This window comes from Coregonus clupeaformis, chromosome 18, assembly GCF_020615455.1.
Source record: "Coregonus clupeaformis isolate EN_2021a chromosome 18, ASM2061545v1, whole genome shotgun sequence".
Lineage (NCBI taxonomy): Eukaryota > Metazoa > Chordata > Actinopteri > Salmoniformes > Salmonidae > Coregonus > Coregonus clupeaformis.
Genome location: NC_059209.1, coordinates 55,871,334 through 55,899,244, shown reverse-complemented (window position 1 = coordinate 55,899,244; position 27,911 = coordinate 55,871,334). Strand labels below are relative to the sequence as shown.

Here is a 27,911-nt window from a genome sequence, read left to right as displayed (position 1 = left end):
AAAATGAGAAAAAAAAATTCCAGAAAATCACATTGTAGGATTTTTTATGAATTTATTTGCAAATTATGGTGGAAAATAAGTATTTGGTCAATAACAAAAGTTTCTCAATACTTTGTTATATACCCTTTGTTGGCAATGACACAGGTCACAAGGTTTTCACACACTGTTGCTGGTATTTTGGCCCATTCCTCCATGCAGATCTCCTCTAGAGCAGTGATGTTTGGGGCTGTCGCTGGGCAACACAGACTTTCAACTCCCTCCAAAGATTTTCTATGGGGTTGAGATCTGGAGACTGGCTAGGCCACTCCAGGACCTTGAAATGCTTCTTACGAAGCCACTCCTTCGTTGCCCGGGCGGTGTGTTTGGGATCATTATAATGCTGAAAGACCCAGCCACGTTTCATCTTCAGTGCCCTTGCTGATGGAAGGAGGTTTTCACTCAAAATCTCACGATACATGGCCCCATTCATTCTTTCCTTTACACGGATCAGTCGTCCTGGTCCCTTTGCAGAAAAACAGCCCCAAAGCATGATGTTTCCACCCCATGCTTCACACTAGGTATGGTGTTCTTTGGATGCAACTCAGCATTCTTTGTCCTCCAAACACGACGAGTTGAGTTTTTACCAAAAAGTTATATTTTGGTTTCATCTGACCTTATGACATTCTCCCAATCCTCTTCTGGATCATCCAAATGCACTCTAGCAAACTTCAGACGGGCCTGGACATGTACTGTCTTAAGCAGGGGGACACGTCTGGCACTGCAGGATTTGAGTCCCTGGCGGCGTAGTGTGTTATTGATGGTAGGCTTTGTTACTTTGGTCCCAGCTCTCTGCAGGTCATTCACTAGGTCCCCCCGTGTGGTTCTGGAATTTTTGCTCACCGTTCTTGTGATCATTTTGACCCCACGGGGTGAGATCTTGCGTGGAGCCCCAGATCGAGGGAGATTATCAGTGGTCTTGTATGTCTTCCATTTCCTAATAATTGCTCCCACAGTTGATTTCTTCAAACCAAGCTGCTTACCTATTGCAGATTCAGTATTCCCAGCCTGGTGCAGGTCTACAATTTTGTTTCTGGTGTCCTTTGACAGCTCTTTGGTCTTGGCCATAGTGGAGTTTGGAGTGTGACTGTTTGAGGTTGTGGACAGGTGTCTTTTATACTGATAACAAGTTCAAACAGGTGCCATTAATACAGGTAACGAGTGGAGGACAGAGGAGCCTCTTAAAGAAGAAGTTACAGGTCTGTGAGAGCCAGAAATCTTGCTTGTTTGTAGGTGACCAAATACTTATTTTCCACCATAATTTGCAAATAAATAAATCATTAAAAATCCTACAATGTGATTTACTGGATTTTTTTTTCTCAATTTGTCTGTCATAGTTGACGTGTACCTATGATGAAAATTACAGGCCTCTCTCATCTTGGGAGAACTTGCACAATTGGTGGCTGACTAAATACTTTTTCCCCCACTGTATATGGGTACGAGTGTAAAGGGCTACAGAATAGGACTAAATCAAATCAAACTTTAAATGCACTTTAAATAAAGTTTGACTTGATTTAGTCCTATTCTTTACCTTTTGATTCTTGGTTGAGATGGCGACGTGAATCCAACATATAAATTAATAATTTGTATACAAACTGGAATTTGTTGACAACCAAACAACACAATTCAGTATCACTTTTGCAATACAGTAAATAGCCTATTAACTTGATGACAAGTTAACAAATGATACGCTATGTTGGATTCAGGTCTCCAACTAAACCAAAAATAAAAGTGAAAGAATAGGATTAAGCCAGTGGCTCAGATGAAACTATCCAAGCATTAGATATCCTTTAAAGGTCCAGTGCGTCAAAAATTAGATTTACCTGTGTTTTTATATATATTTCCACACTGAGGTTGGAATAATACTGTGAAATTATGAAAATGATAATACCATTTTAGTGTAAGAACGGTTTGAAAGAAATTCCTGAAATTTCAGCCTGTTTTGGTGGCCAATAATAGCAAGGTTTTAGTTTCCCTTCCCCACTCAGACCACTCCCATACAGTCCTAACTGAATTCTTGATTGAGAAATTGCTCTCTTACTAAGAAGCTATTTTTGTTTATTTTTGACCATTTTAATTTAAAACAATCACAGTACGGTACTTAATTGTTACCCAGAAATTATTTTATATTGAGATAAAAACAGCTCCATTGAGCCTTTAAATGTTGATATTTGATTGTGTTGTCAACTAGTGGGTCGATACTTTGAACATAATAAAATAATATCATGATTCTGTCCATATAGGCCTACATTAAAATATAAAAGGTATACAGCTAGGCTAGATGGAAAATAATAGAACTATGGAAAATGTAGGATCAGACGATTTAATTGTTGGAGTAAGTACCTAAATCTACAATAATTCATCAGGTGGCAAAATGAAAACAAACACCTTACAGTGAGGTGGGTCACCACAATTCTACCATATAAGCCATAATGCTATATGGCTGGTTTCCAGGACATAGATTAAGCGTTTCCATTTGTTCACTCTCCCGCTAACAGTTGATTGAGTTCTGCAGCTAATGAACAAGAGGTTGTCAGGTAGTTAGGATAATCTTCCTTTGATTAAATCTCTTCTGGCTTTTATGTGTTCCTTGATGAGGCGTTGGTAATGTAACCATTCATTAATAAATGGGTGGTGGGGCAGTGGAAAGAAGAAGGGCCGTAACAGGTTTCTTTCATAGGAGGGGTAGGTACTCAATCAACAGCAGCCTCCTTAAAACCACTGGATATTCAGCAAAGGTAGAAGGTGACAATGGACAGGTAGTCCAGTGCTATTAACTCACTAGGTTAAGCTAGTTTTCTCACTCAGGGTTTTTTTGCCATTTTATTCTTATCTCAAGTGTCTGCCTCCATTATCTTCTTCAACAAGTGGAGGCTCTTTTGCCACATTTTCATCTAGCTTCTGAGAGAGAAGCATGCTACAGAACATGTCAGGGGTGAGCAGTGGGCATACCAGGAGGCGAGAGGAGTTTAAGGTTGTGATAGTAGGTGATGGTGGATGTGGGAAAACCTCCCTACTCCGGGTTTGCACTAAAGGAGACTTTCCAGAGGTAAGACAACTGACAAAGCCAGCTCATCAGCTGGCTGCTTCTCTTCTCTATTTACACTTACATTTCAGGGAAAAGGGTACCTATTTACATTATTTATTCAGCACTATTATTATTCTGCATGTAGACATTATAGTGAGGACTGTAAGTGACAACACAATTTATATTTGCACACAAGATGACAAAAATAGCAAAGTTAACTTAAACCTTTTTAGCTACCATCTTTGAAATAACATTGAAAAAATACAGGACTTGAAAGAGAACTCAATGTCTTTCAGAAATATGTTCCATCTGTGTTTGAAAAATGTGTCGCCAACGTGAGGTACAGAGGCGCTGAGTTTCGCCTGAACATCTACGATACTGCAGGTAAGGTCTTACATATCCATGCTTTTGAAAGCACCAGTGCACTAACACCTGGCTAAACAGGTATCTTGAGTCTTTAGTGGGCATGTTGTGCTCATAATAGTCAAATATACAGTATCTTAGAAATGCAATAACAGACACCCTCTGGTTGTTAAAGAATCATAATAATGTACTGTACTATAAGTGAAATTCAGGAGAGAGTCATAGTAGATTTTAATGAAAGATAAAGGAATAACAGATAAGGCTGCCATTTGATTTAAGTAGCCAACTAGTCTTAAGAGTTATTTTATTTTGCTGTGCAATTTTCAAGACATTAATAATGCACATCCATCTATTTCTGTGTATTTCAGGTCAAGAGGACTATGACCGATTACGGCCTCTGTCCTATCAGAGTGCCAACATGGTATTGATCTGCTATGATGTCACTTGCCCCTCAAGTTATGACAATTTGCTAATAAAGGTACTGCACTCTTCTCTTCATACTTTACTGCTCCTTTTTCTGTTTGTCCACAGAATGAGGAAGAAACATGAACATACAATGCTATAATTTTCATGACATTTACAACAGAATTAATGTCCCTGAAAATAGGTGACAATGTCAGCTGACTATCAGAAAGACATTTGAATACTTGCTCAAGCAAGCATTTATCAGGTTCATGGTAAATTCGTTTTGCACAGTAGATGCAGTCACTCTCACAGGAATTATTCTATGGGCCATACAAAGATCCCACTGACTATAAATGTATTTTCACTGCATGACGTAGGATGTTTAGAATATCTAACTCTGTTTAGCATATCGTTCAGTGGTTCCCAGAGGTGCATCACTTCTGCCATGGCGTGCCCATTATTCTGGTAGGATGCAAAACAGACCTGCGGAAAGACAAGGTCTTGGCAAAGAAACTGTGGTCTTCAGGCCAGAACCCCATCACATACATTCAGGTAGAGATTTCATACATAGCCTTATGTATAACTTATCGACATTGAATGTACTGTCTATCTGCTGTGCAACTTACATGATAATATGTAATTCGTTTTGGGTTTATTGAAAATGCAATACAAGTGGTTAAATTAGGGTGGTTTGTTGGGAAAGGGAGACTTTGATCAGAAGTGTTTGATCAAAAACACCTTCAAAAGATCAATAGCAGTGATGAGATTATGTTAATGACAGTAATGACAATGCAAATCCCCACTCACCCCAAATCTGTGAGTGATAATCAAAATTCTGAATCGCCCTTTCACATGGACTAAATGTATTTATCTGCCATTTTCTTTTTGGCTAGTTCGTGTCAGGCAGGGAACCTTTGTCATGCAATATTTTCCATTTGCAGTCAGACTGAAAACTCTCAACAGGAAGTTACCTCAGAATAGTCTACTGAGGTAATGTTTTGTTGGCCTCTCTCAATTAGAATCACAACAACTTTTTTTATTTTTTATTCATCTGAGCAGGGTGAAGAGACCAAAATGAAGATCAACGCTGAGCTCTACTTGGAGTGTTCAGCCAAATACAAGGAGAATGTAGAGGACATATTCAAAGAGGCTACCAAACGAGCCATTGCAGCAACAAGGAAGTCCAGAAAGGCAAATTGGAAACGATTCTGTGCCCTTCTGTGACCCAGATACAGACAATGTTCTAGCCCTACTCTCAGGGAAAACACAGATGACAGACTGCGCGACAAGTCCTCTTTCACTATTGATGCTGCATTTCCACTGCATTTTACCCTCTACTAACCCACGTCCTTTGTGTGGTTTTCCTTCCTGTTAATTCTTGACATATCTTCTAAATGTGTTTCTTTAAAAGAAATGGACAATGCCCTCAAGTTATTACCCACAAATAAGGAAATTGGGTCTTGGACAATTTGAGCATGCGTGAGCAGGATGTTGTAAATAATTGAAGGTACCATTGTGTTTTTCATTTTGATGCATCCAATCTTTTCATTCATTTCAAAAGAGAAGGTTGACTCAAACAGTAATTCATTGTACATCATGTTTTTTTTAACTTTATGAATAAATGAAGCAACATAAGAGATTATCTTATATAATTATTTATTCAGTAGGCATAGGGTTGTTATGCATAACGTAATCAAATATACAAAATATGTATATTTTCATAATGTTAATGATTGTCTAATAAAGAGGTAATCTCAATCCAATCCCCTGCCCTTTGGAGAGACTCACCACAATGTAACAGATTTACAGTATAAGACTGATTTGGCACCAGACAATGCAGTATATTCATATGGTAAACATCATTGTGTGGGGTTTCATAAGCCCCAGGCACTCAAAGACAGCATCTTAAAAATCTTGGCCTCATGGCATTTAAAGGGGATGTTAAAATCATCATACTGAGTGTACAAAACATTAAGGACACCTTTCTAATATTGAGTTGCACCCGCCTTTTGCCCTCAGAACAGCCTCAATTTGTCGGGGCATGGACTCTACAAGTTGTCGAAAGCGTTCCACAGGGATGCTGGCCCAGGTTAACTCCAATGCTTCCCACAGTTGTGTCAAGTTGGCTGGATGTCCTTTGGTTGGTGGACCATATGAAATAACACTTCTTCACAATTGACTCATAAATAATAAAAACAGCAGAAGATCATGTGCCATTATTTGATGAAAGTAAATATGTGCACTTGGATCACATTAAAAGGTCGAAGACAAAGATCTGAATATTTTGCCTCCATAAAAATGTATTTATTAATTTGCCCTCTAGTTTGGTGAAGTATTTCCTCTAGAAGTAGCTACTTGTGATTTGTCGTGAATACAAAACAAACAGAGCTTTACAATATTGTTAAGGGAAGTACTTTACGTTGAGGATGGTATTTCAGCCTGACATGAGGAACTGGGAACAATATCCCAACCAACCAGTCTAATAATTCCACAATGTAGAGGAAAGGATAAACAAATACATTTCAAATTCCACACTTGTATTTGTCTATCATGTAACAGTATGTGTGCTTAAAATACATTAACTCATCAAATGACCATCGGAGCAAATCTGATCAATTGTATGGAGTTTAAAATGTTAAAATATAAAAGGTATATATTCCAGACCTGATCAAATGGATTAAGGTCAACTAACTAAAAATCTCAATTCTGCTCTTCCCTTGCACCAGCACTATTACAGCAGTTACTACATTATGCTCTCCTGAGCAGTTTTCCTTTCATGGAAATTGGCTGGTTATCGTTTTGTTAAATTAATAATTCTAGCTACTTCACAAAATGTTCTCTTACAGTATGTTCATCCCACACTTTTGGTGTTCCCCAGCCACCATAGACTAAACTTAGTGTAGTTATGTGTATGTGACATAACTACAAATATCATCTTCTATGTAATGAAGATGTAAAAAATATTTAAAAACTATTTTCATACAGGTGCTCACTCACATTCAGACAATAGACATGCAGCAAAGTAAACAAAATAGTGGCTTGAGTCCAAACTAGTGAACAATACAAAGCAAATTCTTCTGACCTCTCCCCAACTATTTACACAAATAGAAAAAGGCCTAGAGCAGAGTCCAAATCCCAATACAAAACACCTGAAAAAAGGATATATTACTATATAAAGTATCCTTTCTCATGGTGCTCATGCAAATAGATACTTTTGAAATGTTTCATTATAGATTTCTTCCAGCTGCCTACTGCTCTAACTCCTTCCTTGTGTGTGCTCCCATTAGGGGAAGTGGACGGAGGAGGGCTGCAGACTGGTCGTCTCCGCCCTGTGGTCCAGCTGGTTCTGCAGCCGGGTGATATTGGACAGCTCCTCCAGCTCCCGAAACTGACGGTCAGTTTTGTGACTGACTAGAGAGCGGTAGAAGTGCACAGCGAACACGATAAAAACCAGTCCAAACGGCACCATGATGGCGGTGGAGACGATGGCTGCCGCCTCACCAGAATTGACGGTGCTATTTTTATCACTTGGGGGACTGAGGGGCAGGAACTTGACCCAGCACAGCAGAACCACCTCGGCCAGGAAGAGAAGGGTGCCGATGACAGTGGAGAAGGCCCAGGCCAGCTCAATGTAGCAGTGCATGCGCTCATGGGGCGACTCGTTGATCGAGTTCAAGTTGTGAACGTTGCTGACGGCCTCCAGGTTTGGCAGGATGCAGGTGCTGATCATCAGGGCGAAAAGGTGCACTGCCACCAGGACAGTGGTGCAGGCGCTGAAGGCTATCAGCAGCCCTTGGGGATACACATGATTTTGCTCCAGCTGCACCTCCACCATAGCCACCTGAAATAGGCACACATTTTCACACGGTTACAGGCTGACCGAAAGAGCAACGTGCAAACAGGATGATGATTCAGAACAATTTGAACAGAGACAATTATGTAATTTATAGCTCAACCACTGCATGTGACAATTCCATGTTTTTTCTCTATAGAGCGGTTGCAGTTGTGTCACAAATCACCTAGCAACCACACCAGGCGCCGTTGTTGGTAGACCAGTCAGTCTGGTGGAACTTTGTTGCCCTGTGTCCCCCAATCGTCCACATGGCTGGCTGCGTTTTGCTACCACCGAAAAACAATCGGAAAGATTGCCCATTATTTCGTTTTTTTCTAAGCACCCAGAAAACAGAGGCAGTGGGAGAACCTATTCAAGTAAGTAAATATATTTTGAAAATTATAAACAATTATGCACTGTTAGATAGCTAACTTTACATACTGAATAGCTAGCTAGCTAAGTGAATTAAATATCACCACTTAGCTAGCTAGCTAATATGAAGTTAGCTAGCTATCTTGATGTACAGTGCATTCGGAAAGTATTCAGACCCCTTGACTTTTTCCACATTCTGTTACTTTACAGCCTTATTCTAAAAAAGATTATATTAGATTATTCCCTCATCAATCTACACACAATATCCCATAATGACAAAGCGAAAATAGGTTTAGAAATGTTTGCACATTTATTAAAAATGTAAAACAGAAATAGCTTACTTACATAAGTATTCAGACCGTTTGCTATGAGACTCGAAATTGAGCTCAGGTGCATCCTGTTTCCATTGATCATCTTTGAGATGTTTCTACAACTTGATTGGAGTCCACATGTGGTAAATTCATTTGATTGGACATGATTCGGAAAGGCACACACCTGTCTATAAAAAGCTCCCACCGTTGACAGTGCATGTCAGAGCCAAAACCAAGCCATAAGGTCAAAGGAATTGTCCGTAGAGCTCAGAGACAGGATTGTGTCAAGGCACAGATCTGGGGAAGGGTACCAAAACATTTCTGCAGCATTCAAGGTCCCCAAGAACACAGTGGCCTCCATCATTCTTAAATGGAAGAATTTTGGAACCACCAAGACTCTTCCTAGAGCTGGCCGCCCGGCCAAACTGAGCAATCGGGGGAGAAGGGCCTTGGTCAGGGAGGTGACAAAGAACCCAATGGTCACTCTGACAGAGCTCCAGAGTTCCTCTGTGGAGATGGGAGAATCTTCCAGAAGGACAACAATCTCTGCAGCACTCCACCAATCAGCCCTTTATGGTAGTGGCCAGACGGAAGCGACTCCTCAGTAAAAGGCACATGACAGCCGCTTGGAGTTTGCCAAAAGGCACCTAAAGACTCTCAGACCATGAGAAACAAGATTCTCTGGTCTGATGAAACCAAGATTGAACCATATGGCCTGAAAGCCAAGCGTCACGTCTGGAAGAAACCTGGCACCATCCCTACGGTGAAGTATGGTGGTGGCAGCATCATGCTGTGGGGATGTTTTTCAGCAGCAGGGACTGGGAGATTAGTCAGGATCGAGGGAAAGATGAACGGAGCAAAGTACAGAGAGATCCTTGATGAAAACCTGCTCCAGAGCACTCAGGACCTCAGATTGGGGTTAAGGTTCACCTTCCAACAGGACAACGACCCTAAGCACACAGCCGAGACAACGCAGGAGTGGCTTCGGGACAAGTCTCTGAATGTCCTTGAGTGGCCCAGTCAGAGCCCGGACTTGAACGTGATCAAACATCTCTGGAGAGACCTGAAAATAGCTGTGCAGCGACACTCCCCATCCAACCTGACAGAGCTTGAGAGGATCTGCAGAAAAGAATGGGAGAAACTCCCCAAATACAGGTGTGCCAAGCTTGTAGCGTCATACCCCAAAAGATTCAAGGCTGTAATCGCTGCCAAAGGTGCTTCAACAATGTACTCAAAGGGTCATTTACTTATGTAAATGTCATATTCCAGTTTTTGCTTTGTCATTATGGGGTATTGTCTGTAGATTGATGAGGGGGGAAAAAACAATTTAATCCATTTTAGAATAAGGCTGTAACGTAACAAAATGTGGAAAAAGTCAAGGGCTCTGAATACTTTCCGAATGCACTGTATTTATCATTGTAAATAAAAAAAGTAAAAAAACGAACGCCATTTGTAGCTAGCTAGCTAACAGCCATGGCATGGAAGAGGGTGAAATGATTATCAGCGCCAGCTGTCAAAGAAGGGAGAGAGTAGGCTACTCTGGATACGGTATGTACGGTTGTGGGAGGACATTATGAAAAGATTCTCCAGTTCCAGGCCATAGCGAGAAAAGCTATGTGGACAGAGCGATATAGAAAAATAATATTCAGTGCTGTCTAATTTGAGTATAATGAAGCCTGTTTCTTTGTGATGTTTTCTGTCCTCAGATACAGCAAGCTGTGAAATCCTGTATGCAGATGAAGAGGTCCCAATGAATGGCCCAATGTCCCAAGAGAATAAGGGTACATCCTTGTATACCATGTGTTATATGTGTACCTATGTTGGCAAATGTTGTAAATAAAAATAGTTTTAAAAAGTCACACACAATGTATAAACCTATTACAACTGGAGCAGGCCAACCCTTCTGTTCCAGCCAAGCACTAACACAACTGATTCAACTTCTCAAACCAAATTAGTCGATAATCAAGTGTGCTATTGCTGGGCTGGAATAGAAGTCTGCTCACCAAGTCGATTAGGGATCAGTGGCGTGAGGTTGGCTACCTCTGGTATTTACTTTTTTTGTTCACCTGAAATTATGCTTTTGTAATAATAGCCTAACTACTTGTTACTAAAATGTCTAAACCTTTACATACAAGTTAGCTTACTTGTACACTTTGAAATAATATTAAATAAAGTATTGATTCTTTGAAGTGAAGTGTTTAAACTTGTTAACTTAAAACTGTTATTCAAGATGAACTAGTGTCAATGTTGACTAATCACAGATCACAATCCTGCAATAAAGAGGGGAGGGGAATCTGTCTCTGATTAGTCTGTGTTTCTGTGTTGTATTCTCAAATGAACATTACCTTTTTTTTCAGTTGTAAGCTCTCCAATTAGTTTTATTTGATTGTCACTCTCTCTGGATATCAGCCAAAAAGGTTTATTTGCTTTTATGACTGTTCTAGAGTCTTATCTCCTTGGTGTTTCATGATAGCGTGTAATCTGTACAAATATTTTTTTCCCTGTTGTCTTTCCTGCATTGTTAGAGCAGCCAAATACTGCACAGAAATGTACCATGGTGATGAATCAAGTAGTTTTAGGCACCGTTATCATGCAGCTTGGGGTAGCCACTCAGCGGTTGTTGTTGATGCGGTGGTCTTCCAACATGGCCGCCAGGAGGCATCGTCACCTGGCAACCCTCTATCGGGTGCAGGACTGCACAGGAAGATGTACAAATGTAGTTTAGCCTAGCCCCTATGACCAGCTGACAACTGTACTGGGTCCAACTTTCTGTTGGGTGAGTGACTGTCAGATTTGCCTTGTGTATAATTTGCTGCAGTTTATTTATGGTAGGTTAAGGTTTAGATTGGACTCACTAATGCCATCCTTAATTTGCATCTGGCCTTGCATAGGGGTTTAAACTTGCAGATACATTTGAATGCATTCAACTATGCATATGCAAATCTATGCGTCACAAATTGCAATGTAACCGGTTTCATACAGAAATAAATTAAATTGTAGGCCTAATGCATATCGTTAAATATGTCCACTGGTTATTTTCAATCAAAACAGTCTTGGTTTATCCAGCATTATAGTCAAATACTGGTAGGATGCTACAACCTGGACTCAGGAGTAGACGTAACATAGTAAATGTAAATCCGGGACACAGAAATGTGTATGTTTCGTATGGTATGTATTAATTTGAGGCTGTCCATCATCCATTTCGTATGATATGTTACGTATTACAATTCGTATAATATGTTTTACGAATTTGCAAAACGTATGATATGTTATGAATTCCAATTTGTTGTGGCTTACGTTAGCCACCTACCTAACGTTAACCACAACAAATTGGAATAGGTGGCCAATGTTAGCTAGGTGGCTAACGTTAGCTAAGCTAGGGGTTAGGGTTAAGTTTAGGTGTTAGGTTAATGGATTAGGGGAAGGGTTAGCTAACATGCTACGTAGTTGCAAAGTAGCTAAAAGTACTAAGTAGTTTAAAAAATGCTAATTGGCTAAAATGCTAAAGTTGTCCGTAATAAGATTCAAACTCGCATTATTCGCCCAACCAGCCACCCCGACCAACAACCCTACTTTCATTTTTGCCTTAAGTAACCATCTGTCTTATGTAACCATACCAAACGTAACATATCATACTATTTAGAGTGTCCCAGATTTACATTTACGTCTAGTCTATGAGACCAGGCTGGTAGAATAGCCAACCAGTAGGTGTAGTGTCAAGAAATAGTGCGTCATAACACTACATTTTGTCAAGGTTGTCAGAAGCCGCTCCAATCCATATGACTGGGTCCTGGTACTCACCATTGCGAAACCCGACAGGAGAGCTGAAGTTCTGCTCGTAGCCTTCAGCTTTGCTCGACTCAAGTAAAGTTTTCTCCATGACAGAGCTTGCAAAGAGTGCTCGTTCAAACTCATTTTGGTAATAACTTTTCAAGCAGTCAACCTGTAGTTCTTCCAAGTGGATGAGTCGATAAAAAATACACGCGCTGTGGACTCATGCGACTTGACATACAACTGTACTTCTAAACTAGAGATTTGTAAAAGAAAACTATGATTTCAAAAAAGGTTACCCTTCTGCTACTGTAGCCATAACTAATTAAGGAAACGACAAGATATACTACCCACAATCCAATGCTGTTTCTGTGTGCGGCCGCACTTCTTGCGGAAGTTGCAGTAGTTGTAGTGCGCCTTTGTGGGTTGTGTGGCTGGTCTAGATCTGAATGGGTGCATGTTTGAATAGCCCACATCAACTTCGTATAAATAACGCAAACAATGTGTTGAATACCGTGGGGTTATTGTATTTGTTTGTCCATCCATAGCCAATAGAATTGCACAAACGTATACCATACTTTTCACTTCTTGCATTTCAGCCATAGAAGATTGACAAGATTCTAGTACCAGCATTCCATCTGCAACAATTCGATGCATCTGTGACATAGGACGTGTTGTAAGCTGTCTCTCAGTGTGCTATTGGCTTGGTCGTGTTCATTAGTGCAATTATTAATTCATTATCCGATTACTGGATTTGATAGGAGACATGCAATTGAGCAACCATCTTTGACTGCCACCTAGTGGAGGGCATATCCTACATTATGACAAATCAATGGAGCCTGAGCATGAAGGCCTAGAAATCATTTTGTAAGTACCGCTTTTTATCAAATACTTTCATGTGTTTAACTAACCTTTATTGGTCTCCCTTTTAAGCTATTTGGTGTGCACATTTATACTAGTGCAATGTGTTCTTCCCTTTTATATTGCTTTGATTGTATGTGCGCTCTCATACTCGTATCTCCCCTCACACAAGTGCTGCTGCTGGCTTTGAGAGTATCTGCGCTGTGAAACTTCTTCTCATTGGTTTTGGTGACAGGTTTATGCACTGACCAAGTACACAAGACAAGGTGGGTGAGCACACAATCATGTACAATGTCCCTGATGTCAGAGAAGACAAGGCCCAACTAGGCATGCAGAACAATCTTATCGTATCTGTTTATGCCAGTTGTTGGGGGCAGTCTGCAGCCAGTCAAACTCGGTGTTGAACTAAATGTCCTGGCAAAGCGCCTAGAAACAGAAAGTAGATGAAGTCCCTTGTGACCAGCAATGGACAACAGCTTATACTGCCTCCTTTTCAAGAGTTTCATATGATGGACTTATTAAAAGAGTGTGACGGATGGCTGTGGCAGTACATTTGTCATTTTAGTCTCTTGTGAGAATAAATGTTTCTGAACAAACACATGAGATAATCGAAGGCTCGTGAGTCTTTCTCACCTAAACAAACTCTTCCGAGGTTTGTAGAATCGTTGTCCAGTATAATGCGCAGTAGTTTATATTTTGTGGGGTACTCTGTGGGATGGGGGGGATTTGGGAAAGGCGTGTGCAGCTGTCGCTTTGTCCATCATATTTTAATCTAACAATTGTATTATAATATCCTACCATTTCATATGTTCATATGCACAGATGCAAGAAATTCAACAAGAAAAATAAGGTTCTGGGCATTATTAGATCAGACTTGAACAGTATAATGTCTCGTGAGTGGCGCAGTGGTCTAAGGCATTGCATCGCAGTGCTAACTGTGCCACTAGAGATCCTGGTTCGAATCCAGGCTCTGTCGCAGCCGGCCGCGACCGGGAGACTCATGGGCGGCGCACAGTCGGCCAGGGTAGGGGAGGGAATGGCCGGCAGGGATGTAGCTCAGTTGATAGAGCATGGCGTTTGCAACGCCAGGGTTGTGGGTTCGATTCCCACGGGGGGCCAGTATAAAAAAATGTATATATGTATTCACTAACTGTAAATCGCTCTGGATAAGAGCGTCTGCTAAATGACTAAAATGTAAATGTAATAGTGATGACACACTTTTGTTAAATTGGTAATACTTTTGCAGCAATTAATTTAATTATTCCAATGAAAGCACTCAATGTCCTACATTAGTACTTTACTTACTGGAACTACCAAGAAATCACGAGATAGTCAGAGGAACAAAAGGCCTATCTGTAGACATTAAGGAAAGAGCAATCAAACCCAGAGTAGCTGATGGCTTCCTGTATCTGTCACCAAGTGAAAGACATCTTCAATTATTCCTGACCATTCCCTCCCTACCCCCCTCCAGTCCCACCATCTCTGACTCTGGGCGCCCTTTGAAAGCAACCCTGTAACCGAATGCCATCTGTCTCTCCATTGGCTTGGCCTGTCCCCCCACTCCCCTCTCCTGACCTTCCCGACGCATATTCATGAGGCTTCCTGTCGCCTTGTGTGTGTCTGTGCAGCTGCCTGTTCCTGTGTGTGAAGAGAGGGAGAGGGGGGCGACTGAGAGCGAGCTGGCAACAGCAGAACAGAACAGCAGCCGGGCTGGAGGCTTCAGCCATGTCAGTTTTCTAAACAACGCTGGACAGACGATGAGAAGAGAGAGGAACCATGGCCTTGTCACTGAGTGCAGACGAAGAGGATTATGATTCAGAATCTGAACAGGTTAGACAACAGAACATTAACACCGAACACATTGGGTTTCTAATCGGCACGCTGTTGTTTTTCTCAAGAGGGGCTTTGCTTTAGACCTGTAATCGTGAGTAGAATGTATTTTCTCTCCCCACCTTCCTCATTTCTCTCTACCTCCACTCACTTAGCACCATGAGCTGGAATAGTGTGACGTTAGTAATTTGATTAGGGAATGGAGGGAAAAGGGAAACATACTTTGTTGTTCCGGTAACTAATCCACTGGGCGAGAGCTAGCCTAGCTATTTCACAGGTCTTAAGACAGACACCTTCTCCTGTCTCTGGCTCTTGTCGTATCCAGGCGATTTATCTCAGACAGACCGAATAAAGAAAGGAATGAGCTACCCACCAAAGTAACGTTAGTTATTTGATCTCCATACTTGATTTTCTTATGTGATCCAGGATCCTCAGAGCTCAGTTTTTGTGGTCTCTCTGTTGCCTACTAGATGTTTATGTCACACTGACCTGTCAGATTATGTTCTTGGTCAAACTACTGTGATTATGGAAAAGGATCGGCCATTGTGACTGGTATTTTTGTGTGAACAGTGAGGGTGTGGGAGAGTAGTGTAGGAGGCAGCATGCCTGTACATGTGGGGCCTTTCACTTCACCTCAGGCTCAGTATTGACAGTTTGTTACTTAAACTAAAGTAAATAGTTTACACTACCTCAGACCATGCCTGCTGTAGCTCCATTATGTCACATTCAGGTCTAGCTCTCTTTATACACATACTTATTTCTTCCATGTCTCAACTATCTGGATCACTAAGAAAATACCTCATATCCTGTGAATTGTTCTCACATAAGGTGATTTTCTTGTCCCTCTCATTGCTCATATAACTCACACCTCACCATGCTCCGTGCCTTTTAAGAGGGGGATGGGGAGAGGGAACAATGAGCAGCCAGTGTTTCCCCTATATTCATTTAGCAGTGGCGCACCGCAATTTATTAATTACATATTTTTATACATTTTCGGGATGGAAAAATGATTTCAGTGTAAACGTGAATGACTCAAACCAGACAAAGTATGTAGAAAATGTAATTCTCATATATATATATATATATATATATATATATATATATATATATATATATATATATATACACACATACATACAGTGCCTTCGGAAAGTATTCAGACCCCTTGACTTTTTCCACATTTTGTTATGTTACAGCCTTATTCTAAAATTTATTAAATACAAAAACATCCTCAGCAATCTACACACAATACCCCATAATGACAAAGCAAAAACCTTTTTGCAAATGTATTACAAATAAAAAAACAGAAATACCTTATTTACTTAAGTATTCAGACCCTTTGCTATGAGATTTGAAATTGAGCTCAGGTGCATCCTGTTTCCATTGATCATCCTTGAGATGCTTCTACAACTTCATTGGAGTCCACCTGCGGTAAATTTCTATTGATTGGACATGATTTGGGGAGGCACACACCTGTCTATATAAGGTCCCACAGTTGACAGTGCATGTCAGAGCAAAAATCAAGCCATGAGGTCGAATAAATTGTCTGTAGAGCTCAGAGACAGGATTGTGTCGAGGCACAGATCTGGGGACGGGTACCAAAAACTTTCTGTAGCTTTGAAGGTCCTGAAGAACACAGTGGCCTCCATCATTCTTAAATGGAAGAAGTTTGGTACCACCACGACTCTTCCTAGAGCTGGCCGCCCGGCCAAACTGAGCAATCGGGGGAGAAGGGCCTTGGTCAGGGAGGTGACCAAGAACCCGATGGTCACTGACAGAGCTCCAGCGATCCTCTGTGGAGATGGGAGAACTTTCCAGAAGGACAACCATCTCTGCAGCACTCCACCAATCAGGCCTTTATGGTAGAGTGGCCAGACGGAAGCCACTCCAAAGTAAAAGGCACGTGACAGCCCATTTGGAGTTTGCCAAAAGTCACCTAAAGACTCTCAGACCATGAGAAACAAGATTCTCTGGTCTGATGAAACCAAGATTGAACTCCTTGGCCTGAATGCCAAGCGTCACGTCTGGAGGAAACCTGGCACCATCCCTACGGTGAAGCATGGTGGTGGCAGCATCATGCTGTGGGGATGTTTTTCATCGGCAGGGACTGGGAAACTGGTCAGAATTGAAGGAATGATGGATGGCGCTTAATACAGGGAAATTCTTGAGGGAAACCTGTTTGTCTTCCAGAGATTTGAGTCTGGGACAGAGGTTCACCTTCCAGCAGGACAATGACCCTAAGCATACTGCTAAAGTAACACTCGAGTGGTTTAAGGGGAAACATTTAAATGTCTTGGAATGGCCTTGTCAAAGCCCAGAAGTTGAGAATCTGTGGTATGACTTAAAGATTGCTGTACACCAGCAGAACCCATCCAACTTGCTGGAGCAGTTTTGCCTTGAAGAATGGGCAAAAATCCCAGTGGCTAGATGTGCCAAGCTTATATAGACACCCCAAGAGACTTGCAGCTGTTGTCAATTTGTTGAGGTAATCTGAAGAGATTCACCCCATGCTTCCTGAAGCACCTCCCACAAGTTGGATTGGCTTGATGGGCACTTCTTACGTACCATACGGTCAAGCTTTTCCCACAACACCTCAACAGGGTTGAGATCCGGTGACTGCTGGTCACTCCTTTATAGACAGAATACCAGCTGACTGCTTCTTCCCTAAATAGTTATTGCATAGTTTGGAGCTGTGCTTTGGGTCATTGTCCTGTTGGCACACCTGTATTTGGGGAGTTTCTCCCATTCTTCTCTGCAGATCCTCTCAAGCTCTGTCAGGTTGGATGGAGAACGTCGCTGCACAGCTATTTTCAGGTCTCTCCAGAGATGTTCGATAAGGTTCAACTCCGGGCACTGGCTATGCCTCTCAAGGACATTCAGAGACTTGGCCCAAAGCCACTCCTGCGTTGTCTTGGCTGTGTGCTTAGGGTCCTTGTCCTGTTGGAAGGTGAACCTTTGCCCCAATCTGAGGTCCCGAGCGCTTTGGAGCATGTTTTCATCAAGCAGCTCTCTGTACTTTGCTCCGTTCATCTTTCCCTCGATCCTGACTAGTCTCCCAGTCCCTGCCGCTGAAAAACATCCCCACAGCATGATGCTGCCACCACCATGCTTCACCATAGGGATGGAATTGGCCAGGTGATGAGTGGTGCCTGGTTTCCTCCAGACGTTATGCTTAGCATTCAGACCAGAGAATCTTGTTTCTTATGGCCTGAGAGTCTTTAGGTGACTTTTGGCAAACTCCAAGCAGGCTTTCATGCCTTTTACTGAGGAGTGGCTTCCGTCTGGCCACTACCATAAAGGCCTGATTGGTGGAGTGCTGCAGAGATGGTTGTCCTTCTGGAAGGTTCTCCCATCTCCACAGAGGAACTCTGGAGCTCTGTCAGTGACCATCGTGTTCTTTGTCACCTCCCTGACCATGGCCCTTCTCCCCCGATTGCTCATTTTGGCCGAGCGGTCAGCTCTAGAAAGAGTCTTGGTGGTTCTAAACTTCTTCCATTTAAGAATGATGGAGGCCACTGTGTTCTTGGGGACCTTCAATGCTGCATAAATGTTTTAGTACCCTTCCCCAGATCTGTGCCTCGACACAGTCCTGTCCATGAGCTCTACGGACAATTCCTTCGACCTCATGGCTTGGTTTTTGCTCTGACATGCAGTTTCAACTGTGGGACCTTTATATAGACAGGTGTGTGCCTTTCTGAATCATGTCCAATCAATTGAATTTACCACAGGTGGACTCCAAGTTGTAGAAACATCTCAATGATTGTCAATGGAAACAAGATGCACCTGAGCTCAATTTCGAGTCTCATAGCAAAGGGTCTGAATGCTTATGTAAATAAGGTATTTCTGTTTTTTTATTCGTAAAAAGGAAATCCCGGTCGGCCATACCCTCCCCTAACCCGGACAACGCTGGGCCAATGTGCGCTGCCTCATGGGTCTCCCGGTCGCGGCCGGCTGCAACACAGCATGGGATCGAACCTGGGTCTGTAGTGACGCCTCTAGCACTGCAGTGTAGTGCTGCGCCTCTCTGGTGGCCCCGGATTTATTATTTTTTAAATCCATTTTAGAATAAGGCTGTAACGTAACAAAATGTGAAAGTCTGAATACTTTCCAAATGCACTGTATATTTACGTACAATCTTTGAGAATTAGGAATAACCTAAATAAAAGCTAGATAGTCAGGTAGAATATAAAGTTCTAAAAACTAATTTAGGATACGCAGGGTACGTGGGTTCCCCATTGGTTTTGTTATGTTTGAGCATAAGAACACAGAATTAGCCATGCCAAAATGTGCTTTCAAACTGCAAAATTCTTTAGCTCCATGGGGAAAATGTATAGAAAAAAACAGCAAGTATTTTTCTCTCTGCCACCAATTCCATAACAGATTTAAACCCCCCCCCCCTAAGAAAAAGATAAACGGTTAGCTCTTACAGCACTTGACCGCTCTTGCCTGTTTGGCTACGTTTAGTTGTAGGTTACCCCACAAGCAGAAAATACCTGCTAGACCAGTGGGATCCAGGACCTTATGGAGGAAGATGTAGGATTGTTTAGCTGAGTACTGAATCAAACACAACCCAGCTTCAAACTCCTTGCTCTCTCATCTTGAATAAACCGATAAATTATGTTTTCCAGGGGGCTATGAGCTAGGAAGCCCAGTGCATTAAAGGGAAAAAAAAAAAAAATCTACTTCATATTCATCATCTCCAGCACCACCCCAACATCAACATATGTGATGCAGTAAAAAAGAGAGGAAGATACAGTGGGGAGAACAAGTATTTGATACACTGCCGATATTGCAGGTTTTCCTACTTACAAAGCATGTAGAGGTCTGTAATTTTTATCATAGGTACCCTTCAACTGTGAGAGACGGAATCTAAAACAAAAATCCAGAAAATCACATTGTATGATTTTTAAGTAATTAATTTGCATTTTATTGCATGACATAAGTATTTGATCACCTACCAACCAGTAAGAATTCCGGCTCTCACAGATCTGTTAGTTTTTCTTTAAGAAGCCCTCCTGTTCTCCACTCATTACCTGTATTAACTGCACCTGTTTGAACTCGTTACCTGTATAAAAGACACCTGTCCACACACTCAATCAAACAGACTCCAACCTCTCCACAATGGCCAAGACCAGATAACTTTGTAAGGACATCAGGGATAAAATTGTACACCTGCACAAGGCTGGGATGGGCTACAGGACAATAGGCAAGCAGCTTGGTGAGAAGGCAACAACTGTTGGCGCAATTATTAGAAAATGGAAGAAGTTCAAGATGACGGTCAATCACCCTCGGTCTGGGGCTCCATGCAAGATCTCACCTCGTGGGGCATCAATGATCATGAGGAAGGTGAGGGATCAGCCCAGAACTACACGGCAGGACCTGGTCAATGACCTGAAGAGAGCTGGGACCACAGTCTCAAAGAAAACCATTAGTAACACACTACGCCGTCATGGATTCAAATCCTGCAGCGCATGCAAGGTCCCCCTGCTCAAGCCAGCGCATGTCCAGGCCCGTCTGAAGTTTGCCAATGACCATCTGGATGATCCAGAGGAGGAATGGGGAGAAGGTCATGTGGTCTGATGAGACAAAAATAGAGCTTTTTGGTCTAAACTCCACTCGCCGTGTTTGGAGGAAGAAGAAGGATGTGTACAACCCCAAGAACACCATCCCAACCGTGAAGCATGGAGGTGGAAACATCATTCTTTGGGGATGCTTTTCTGCAAAGGGGACAGGACGACTGCACCGTATTGAGGGGAGGACAACCTCCTTCCCTCAGTAAGAGCATTGAAGATGGGTCGTAGCTGGGTCTTCCAGCATGACAACGACCCGAAACACACTGCCAGGGCAACTAAGGAGTGGCTCCGTAAGAAGCATCTCAAGATCCTGGAGTGGCCTAGCCAGTCTCCAGACCTGAACCCAATAGAACATCTTTGGAGGGAGCTGAAAGTCCGTATTGCCCAGCGACAGCCCCGAAACCTGAAGGATCTGGAGAAGTTCTGTATGGAGGAGTGGGCCAAAATTTCTGCTGCAGTGTGTGCAAACCTGGTCAAGACCTACAGGAAACGTATGATCTCTGTAATTGCAAACAAAGGTTTCTGTACCAAATATTAAGTTCTGCTTTTCTGATGTATCAAATACTTATGTCATGCAATAAAATGCTAATTAATTACTTAAAAATCATACAATGTGATTCTCTGGATTTTTTTTTTGATTCCGTCTCTCACAGTTTCAGTGTACCTATGATAAAAATTACAGACCTCTACATGCTTTGTAAGTAGGAAAACCTGCAAAATCGGCAGTGTATCAAATACTTGTTCTCCCTACTGTAAGTGTTTCCAATTACATCAACCAATTAGTAGACAATGCCTATTTAAAATTGGTTAAAATCACATGATGCACACCGACGTCATTGGAAAAATGTATCTTCCATCTTTTTTACTACAAAACATAGAAACGATCCATTTTCACATTATGTTGAGTTTGGGGTGGTGCTGGAGATGATGAATGTGAAGTAGAAAAATTGTGAAATGTCCCATTAAACCCTCTCACACAGTCCATTGTTCATGAAGGTTATTTCATTCTTATTATTTTGGCACAGTTGTATAGATGTCAAAGACTTCACCTCCCCTTTGTGTGCTGTGGTGTGCTGTGGTCCACTGGAGCCAGGCAGAAGGTGAACCATGTGACTACCTCCCATAGCACTGATATCCACAGTGAATCTGTGAGTCGGAGGGCCTTACTCAGATCAGGCCCCCATCTAGGCCTAGTGTTTGAGGGCCTCAACAAACCAACCTAACATTCCTAGCACATTATTCAGCCAAGTTACAGTAAGTGCTGGTCAGTTGTTTTGTTTTTGTTCCTTGTCTTGAACTATTAAAGGTCAAGACTCTGTAGACAAACACATTAGTGTTCATACTTTTGTTTCTATTCCGTACTATTTCAGACCAGGGAGACTATATAAATGTCTTAAAGGCCCAATGCAATAAAATAATTTCTGGGTAACAATTAATTTAATTAAACTGGTAAAAAAATAAACACATTGCTTGAACAATACATTTGCTAGGACTGTCTGGCAGTGGTCTGAGTGAGAGGCCTAATTGGATGAGCGTAATGGGAGGGATTTGTAACCTGAAATCTAGCTGTTATTGGCAGAGAGGAATGAAACTCTTTAATTAACCCAGTCTAAGCTGAAGTATGCCCCAAAAATTATTTTAGTCTTACTGCTACAGTGCATTTGGAAGGTATTCAGACCCGTTGACTTTTTCCACATTTTGTTACATTACAGACTTATTCAAAAATTTATTCAATGATTTTTCCCTCATCAATCTACACACAGTACCCCATAATGACAAAGTGAAAACAGGTTTATAGAAATGTTTGCAAATGTATAAAAAAAAACAGAAATGCCTTATTTGCATACAGTTGAAGTCGGACGTTTACATACACCTTAGCCAAATACGTTTAAACTCAGTTTTTCACAATTCCTGACATTTAATCCTAGTAAAAATTCCCTGTTTTAGGTCAGTTAGGATCACCACTTTATTTTAAGAATATGAAATGTCAGAATAATAGTAGAGAGTGATTTTACTTCAGCTTTATTTCTTTCATTTTCCCAGTGGGTCAGAAGTTTACATACACTCAATTAGTATTTGGTAGCATTGCCTTTAAATTGTTTAACTTGGGTCAAACGTTTCGGGTAGCCTTCCACAAGCTTCCCACAATAAGTTACTTATTGTATGTAAACTTCTGACCCACTGGAATTGTGATACAGTGAATTATAAGTGAAATCTGTAAACAATTGTTGGAAAAATTACTTGTGTCATGCACAAAGTAGATGTCCTAACCGACTTGCCAAAACTATAGTTTGTTAACAACTATAGCCCGTCTGGTGTTCAACCTTCCCAGGTTCTCTCATGTCACCCCGCTCCTCCGCACACTCCACTGGCTTCCAGTTGAAGCTCGCATCTTCTACAAAACCATGGTGCTTGCCTACGGCGCTGTGAGGGGAACGGCACCTCCTTACCTTCAGGCTCTGATCAGACCCTACACCCAAACGAGGGCACTACGTTCATCGACCTCTGGCCTGCTAGCCCCCCTACCTCTACGGAAGCACAGTTCCCCCTCAGCCCAGTCAAAGCTATTCGCTGCTCTGGCACCCCAATGGTGGAACAAGCTCCCCCACGACGCCAGGACAGCGGAGTCACTGACCACCTTCCGGAGACACTTGAAAACCTACCTCTTTAAGGAATACCTGGAATAGTATAACAGTAATCCTTCTACTCCCCCTCCCTCACCCCCCCATTAAAAAAAGAAGGGAAAAAAGAGTGGTTGTCCCACTGGCTATCCTAAGTTGAATGCACCAATTTGTAAGTCGCTCTGGATAAGAGCGTCTGCTAAATGACTTAAATGTTAATGTTAACAAGAAATTTGTGGAGTGGTTGAAAAACGAGTTTTAATGACTTCCGACTTCAACTGTAAGTATTCAGATCCTTTGCTATGAGACTCGAGATTGAGCTCAGGTGCATCCTGTTTCCGTTGACCATCCTTGAGATGTTTCTACAACTTGATTGGAGTCCAACTGTGGTAAATTCAAGTGATTGGACATGATTTGGAAAGGCACACACCTGTCTATATAAGTTCCCACAGTTGACAGTGCATGTCAGAGCATAAACCAAGCCATGAGGTCGAAGGAATTGTCCGTAGAACTCCGAGACCGCATTGTGTCGAGGCACAGATTTGTTGAAGCACCTTTGGCAGCGATTACAGCCTTGAGTCTTTTGGGGTATGACGCTACAAGCTTTGCTTGGCACACCTGTATTTGGAGAGTTTCTCCCATTCTTCTCTGCAGGTCCTCTCAAGCTCTGTCAGGTTGGATGGGGAGTGTTGCTGCACAGCTATTTTCAGGTCTCTCCAGAGATGTTAGATCGCGTTCCACCCGAGCTCTAGGACATTCAGAGGCTTGTCCCAAAGCCACTCCTGCGTTGTCTTGGATGTGTGCTTAGGGTTGTTGTCCTGTTGGAAGGTGAACCGTTGTCCCAATCTGAGGTCCTGAGTGCTCTGGAGCAGGTTTTCATCAAGGATCACTCTGTACCGCTGAAACACATCCCCACAGCATGATTCTGTCACCACCATGCTTGACCGTAGGGATGGTGCTAGGTTTCCTCCAGACGTGACGCTTGGCATTCAGGCCAAATCTTGGTTTCTCTGGGTCTTCCTTTCCTGTGGTGGTCCTCATTAAGCCAGTTTCATCATAGCGTTTGATGGTTATTGTGACTGCACTTGAAGAAACTTTCAAAGTTCTTGAAATGTTCTCTATTGACTGACCTTCATGTCTTAAAGTAATGATGGACTGTAATTTCTCTTTGCTTATTTGAGCTGTTCTTGCCATAATATGGACTTGGTCTTTTACCAAATAGGGATATCTTCTGTATACCCCCCCTACCTTGTCACAACACAACTGATTGGCTCAAACGCATTAAGAAGGAAAGAAATTCTACAAATTAACTTTTAAGAAGGCACACCTGTTAATTGAAATGCAGTCCAGGTGACTACCTCATGCAGCTGGTTGAGAGAATGCCAAGAGTGTGCAAAGCTGTCATCAAGGCAAAGGGTGGCTACTTTAAAGAATCAAAAATAGAAAATATATTTTGATTTAACACTTTTTTTTTATTACTACATGATTCCATATGTGTTATTTCATAGTTTTGATGTCTTCACTATTATTCTACAATGTAGAAAATAGTAAAAATAAAGAAAAACCCTTGAATGAGTAGGTGTGGTTGGTACTGTATATATGAAAGATCAGGAAACATTTGTTGCAAAACAACCGACATGCACATGTTCGTGAGAGTCATCATTCCATAGAGGGGTCATAATAGTTTGTAGGCCAAACCGTTCGGACGCTACAGACGATGTTGTGAAAAGACCGATTTTCGGAATGTCTCATGGTCTGACAGCTCTAGCTCTTTCACTGCAGATGCGGAAGTGCGACATTGGCGGATGCGGTGGACTGTGCACACAAAAAAACATATCTGTGGCTTAAACTGATGGAAGTAAACAAATTAATTGGTTGTATTTTACACCCTTTTTCTCCCCAATTTCGTGATCTCCAATTGCGATCCAATTACGATCTTGTCTCATCGCTGCAACTCCCCAACGGGCTCAGGAGAGGCGAAGGTCGAGTCATGCGTCCTCCGAAACATGACCCGCCAAACCGCGCTTCTTAACACCTGCCCGCTTAACCCGGAAGCCAGCCGCACCAATGTGCCGAAGGAAACACCGTTCAACTGACGGCCTGCCACAAGGAGTCGCTAGAGCACAATGAGCCAAGTAAAGCCCCCACGGCCAAACCCTCCCCTAACCCGGACGACACTGGGCCAATTGTGCGCCGCCCTATGGGACTCCCAGTCACGGCCGGTTGTGACAGCCTGGGCTCGAACCCGGGTCTGTAGTGACGCCTCAAGCACTGGGATGCAGTGCCTTAGACCGCTGCAGCACTCGGGAGGCCAAACTGATGGATTTTCTATGAGTTTTTTTATTATTATGCTAATTAGATTTCCGTTGGGGGTGGGCGCTGACATCGACCTTGGGGGGTTTTAATGGTCTTAACATATACCGCCTGCTGATGTTGCCAGGCAGGCCAAAACTTTCATCAAAACTGGCTGAAATTTCAGACGAAGTTTTCAAACAGCTCTTACTCTAAAACGGCATTAGAATCATTTTCACAATTTCACAGTATTAATCCAACCTCATAGTGTGGCTCTACACTGAACAAAAATATAAACGCAACATGTTAAGTGTTGGTCCCATGCTTCATGAGCTGACATAAAAGATCCCAGATATTTTCCATACGCACAAAAAGCTTGTTTCTGTCAAATGTTGTGCACAAATTTGTTTACATCCCTGTTAGTGAGCATTTCTCCTTTGCCAAGATAATCCATCCACCTGACAGGTGTGACATATATCAAGAAGCTGATTAAACAGCTGAGTTGATGCCAAAGAGCTCAATTTTGGTCTCATCTGACCACAACACTTTCACCCAGTTCTCCTCTGAATCATTCAGATGTTCATTGGCAAACTTCAGACGGGCATGTATACAGTGGGGGGAAAAAAGTATTTAGTCAGCCACCAATTGTGCAAGTTCTCCCACTTAAAAAGGTGAAAGAGGCCTGTAATTTTCATCATAGGTACACGTCAACTATGACAGACAAAATGAGGAAAAAAATCCAGAAAATCACATTGTAGGATTTTTAATGAATTTATTTGCAAATTATGGTGGAAAATATGTATTTGGTCAATAAAAAAAGTTTCTCAATACTTTGTTATATACCCTTTGTTGGCAATGACACAGGTCAAACGTTTTCTGTAAGTCTTCACAAGGTTTTCACACACTGTTGCTGGTATTTTGGCCCATTCCTCCATCCAGGTCTCCTCTAGAGCAGTGATGTTTTGGGGCTGTCGCTGGGCAACACGGACTTTCAACTCCCTCCAAAGATTTTCTATGGGGTTGAGATCTGGAGACTGGCTAGGCCACTCCAGGACCTTGAAATGCTTCTTACGAAGCCACTCCTTCGTTGCCCGGGCGGTGTGTTTGGGATCATTGTCATGCTGAAAGACCCAGCCACGTTTCATCTTCAATGCCCTTGCTGATGGAAGGAGGTTTTCACTCAAAATCTCACGATACATGGCCCCATTCATTATTTCCTTTACACGGATCAGTCGTCCTGGTCCCTTTTCAGAAAAACAGCCCCAAAGCATGATGTTTCCACCCCATGCTTCACACTAGGTATGGTGTTCTTTGGATTCTTTGTCCTCCAAACACTACGAGTTGAGTTTTTACCAAAAAGTTATATTTTGGTTTCATCTGACCATATGACATTCTCCCAATCCTCTTCTGGATCATCCAAATGCACTCTAGCAAACTTCAGACGGGCCTGGACATGTACTGGCTTAAGCAGGGGGACACGTCTGGCACTACAGGATTTGAGTCTGGCGGCGTAGTGTGTTACTGATGGTAGGCTTTGTTACTTTGGTCCCAGCTCTCTGCAGGTCATTCACTAGGTCCCCCCGTGTGGTTCTGGAATTTTTGCTCACCGTTCTTGTGATCATTTTGACCCCACGGTGTGAGATCTTGCGTGGAGCCCCAGATCGAGGGAGATTATCAGTGGTCTTCTTTGTCTTCCATTTCCTAATAATTGCTCCCACAGTTGATTTCTTCAAACCAAGCTGCTTACCTATTGCAGATTCAGTCTTCCCAGCCTGGTGCAGGTCTACAATTTTGTTTCTGGTGTCCTTTGACAGCTCTTTGGTCTTGGCCATAGTGGAGTTTGGAGTGTGACTGTTTGAGGTTGTGGACAGGTGTCTTTTATACTGATAACAAGTTCAAACAGGTGCCATTAATACAGGTAACGAGTGGAGGACAGAGGAGCCTCTTAAAGAAGAAGTTACAGGTCTGTGAAAGCCAGAAATCTTGTTTGTTTGTAGGTGACCAAATACTTATTTTCCACCATAATTTGCAAATAAATTCATAAAAAATCCTACAATGTGATTTGCTGGATTTTCTTTCCTCAATTTGTCTGTCATAGTTGACGTGTACCTATGATGAAAATTACAGGCCTCTCTCATCTTTTTAAGTGGGAGAACTTGCACAATTGGTGGCTGACTAAATACTTTTTTTCCCCACTGTATGTGCTTTCTTGAGCAGGGGGACCTTGCGGGCGCTGCAGGATTTCAGTCCTTCACGGCGTAGTGTGTTACCAATTGTTTTCTTGGTGACTATGGTCCCAGCTGCCTTGAGATCATTGACAAGATCCTCCCGTGTAGTTCTGGGCTGATTCCTCACCGTTCTCATGATCATTGCAACTCCACGAGGTGAGATCTTGCATGGAGCCCCAGGCCGAGGGAGATTGACAGTTATTTTGTGTTTCTTCCATTTGCGAATAATCGCACCAACTGTTGTCACCTTCTCACCAAGCTGCTTGGCGATGGTCTTGTAGTCCATTCCAGCCTTGTGTAGGTCTACAATCTTGTCCCTGACATCCTTGGAGAGCTCTTTGGTCTTGGCCATGGTGGAGAGTTTGGAATCTGATTGATTGATTGCTTC

General features: G+C 42.3%; 3 protein-coding genes across 5 annotated transcripts in view; 2 read left to right on the top strand and 1 right to left on the bottom strand.

Moving 5' to 3' along the window:
* The first annotated feature begins 2,950 nt into the window (after window positions 1–2,950).
* LOC121551948 (rho-related GTP-binding protein RhoF-like) lies at window positions 2,951–5,056 on the top strand. The gene is made up of 5 exons (XM_041864631.1): window positions 2,951–3,085; window positions 3,361–3,448; window positions 3,796–3,905; window positions 4,250–4,384; window positions 4,892–5,056. The coding sequence occupies exons 1-5, from the start codon at window positions 2,951–2,953 to the stop codon at window positions 5,054–5,056; spliced, it is 633 nt and encodes a 210-aa protein (XP_041720565.1).
* Window positions 5,057–6,112: 1,056 nt separating this feature from the next.
* On the bottom strand, window positions 6,113–12,490 carry LOC121551000 (calcium release-activated calcium channel protein 1). 2 transcript variants are annotated; one of them, XM_041863494.2, is made up of 2 exons: window positions 12,149–12,490; window positions 6,113–7,673 (listed from the first exon to the last, which is right to left on the bottom strand). In XM_041863494.2, exons 1-2 carry the CDS (start codon window positions 12,260–12,262, stop codon window positions 7,116–7,118), a joined length of 672 nt encoding a protein of 223 aa, XP_041719428.1. In that variant the 5' UTR covers window positions 12,263–12,490; the 3' UTR covers window positions 6,113–7,115. The 2 variants fall into 2 exon arrangements, with proteins under 2 accessions (XP_041719428.1, XP_041719429.1); XM_041863495.2 differs by lacking the exon at window positions 12,149–12,490 and adding an exon at window positions 7,852–8,061.
* A 302-nt stretch (window positions 12,491–12,792) lies between these two features.
* The window catches only part of LOC121550397 (lysine-specific demethylase 2B), a 28,399-nt gene continuing 13,280 nt past the window's right edge, over window positions 12,793–27,911 (top strand). The window contains exons 1-2 of one of the 2 annotated variants that reach the window (XM_041862634.2): window positions 12,793–12,985; window positions 14,608–14,809. In XM_041862634.2, the coding sequence (XP_041718568.2) occupies window positions 14,756–14,809 (54 nt within the window). In that variant the 5' untranslated portion in view covers window positions 12,793–12,985; window positions 14,608–14,755. Of the gene's footprint in view, window positions 12,986–14,445; window positions 14,810–27,911 lie in introns of those variants that run through there. The other variant, XM_045226968.1, reaches the window with a different exon arrangement.

Coding starts and splice junctions, on each gene's coding strand:
- LOC121551000 (XM_041863494.2), bottom strand. CDS start 12,262: ATGAGTTTGAACGAGCACTCTTTGCAAGCTCTGTCATGGAGAAAACTT. Junction 7,674..12,148: donor TCCTGTCGGGTTTCGCAATG/GTGAGTACCAGG, acceptor TGCCTATTTCAG/GTGGCTATGGTGGAGGTGCA.
- LOC121551948 (XM_041864631.1), top strand. CDS start 2,951: ATGCTACAGAACATGTCAGGGGTGAGCAGTGGGCATACCAGGAGGCGA. Junction 3,086..3,360: donor CTAAAGGAGACTTTCCAGAG/GTAAGACAACTG, acceptor AATGTCTTTCAG/AAATATGTTCCATCTGTGTT. Junction 3,906..4,249: donor ATGACAATTTGCTAATAAAG/GTACTGCACTCT, acceptor CATATCGTTCAG/TGGTTCCCAGAGGTGCATCA.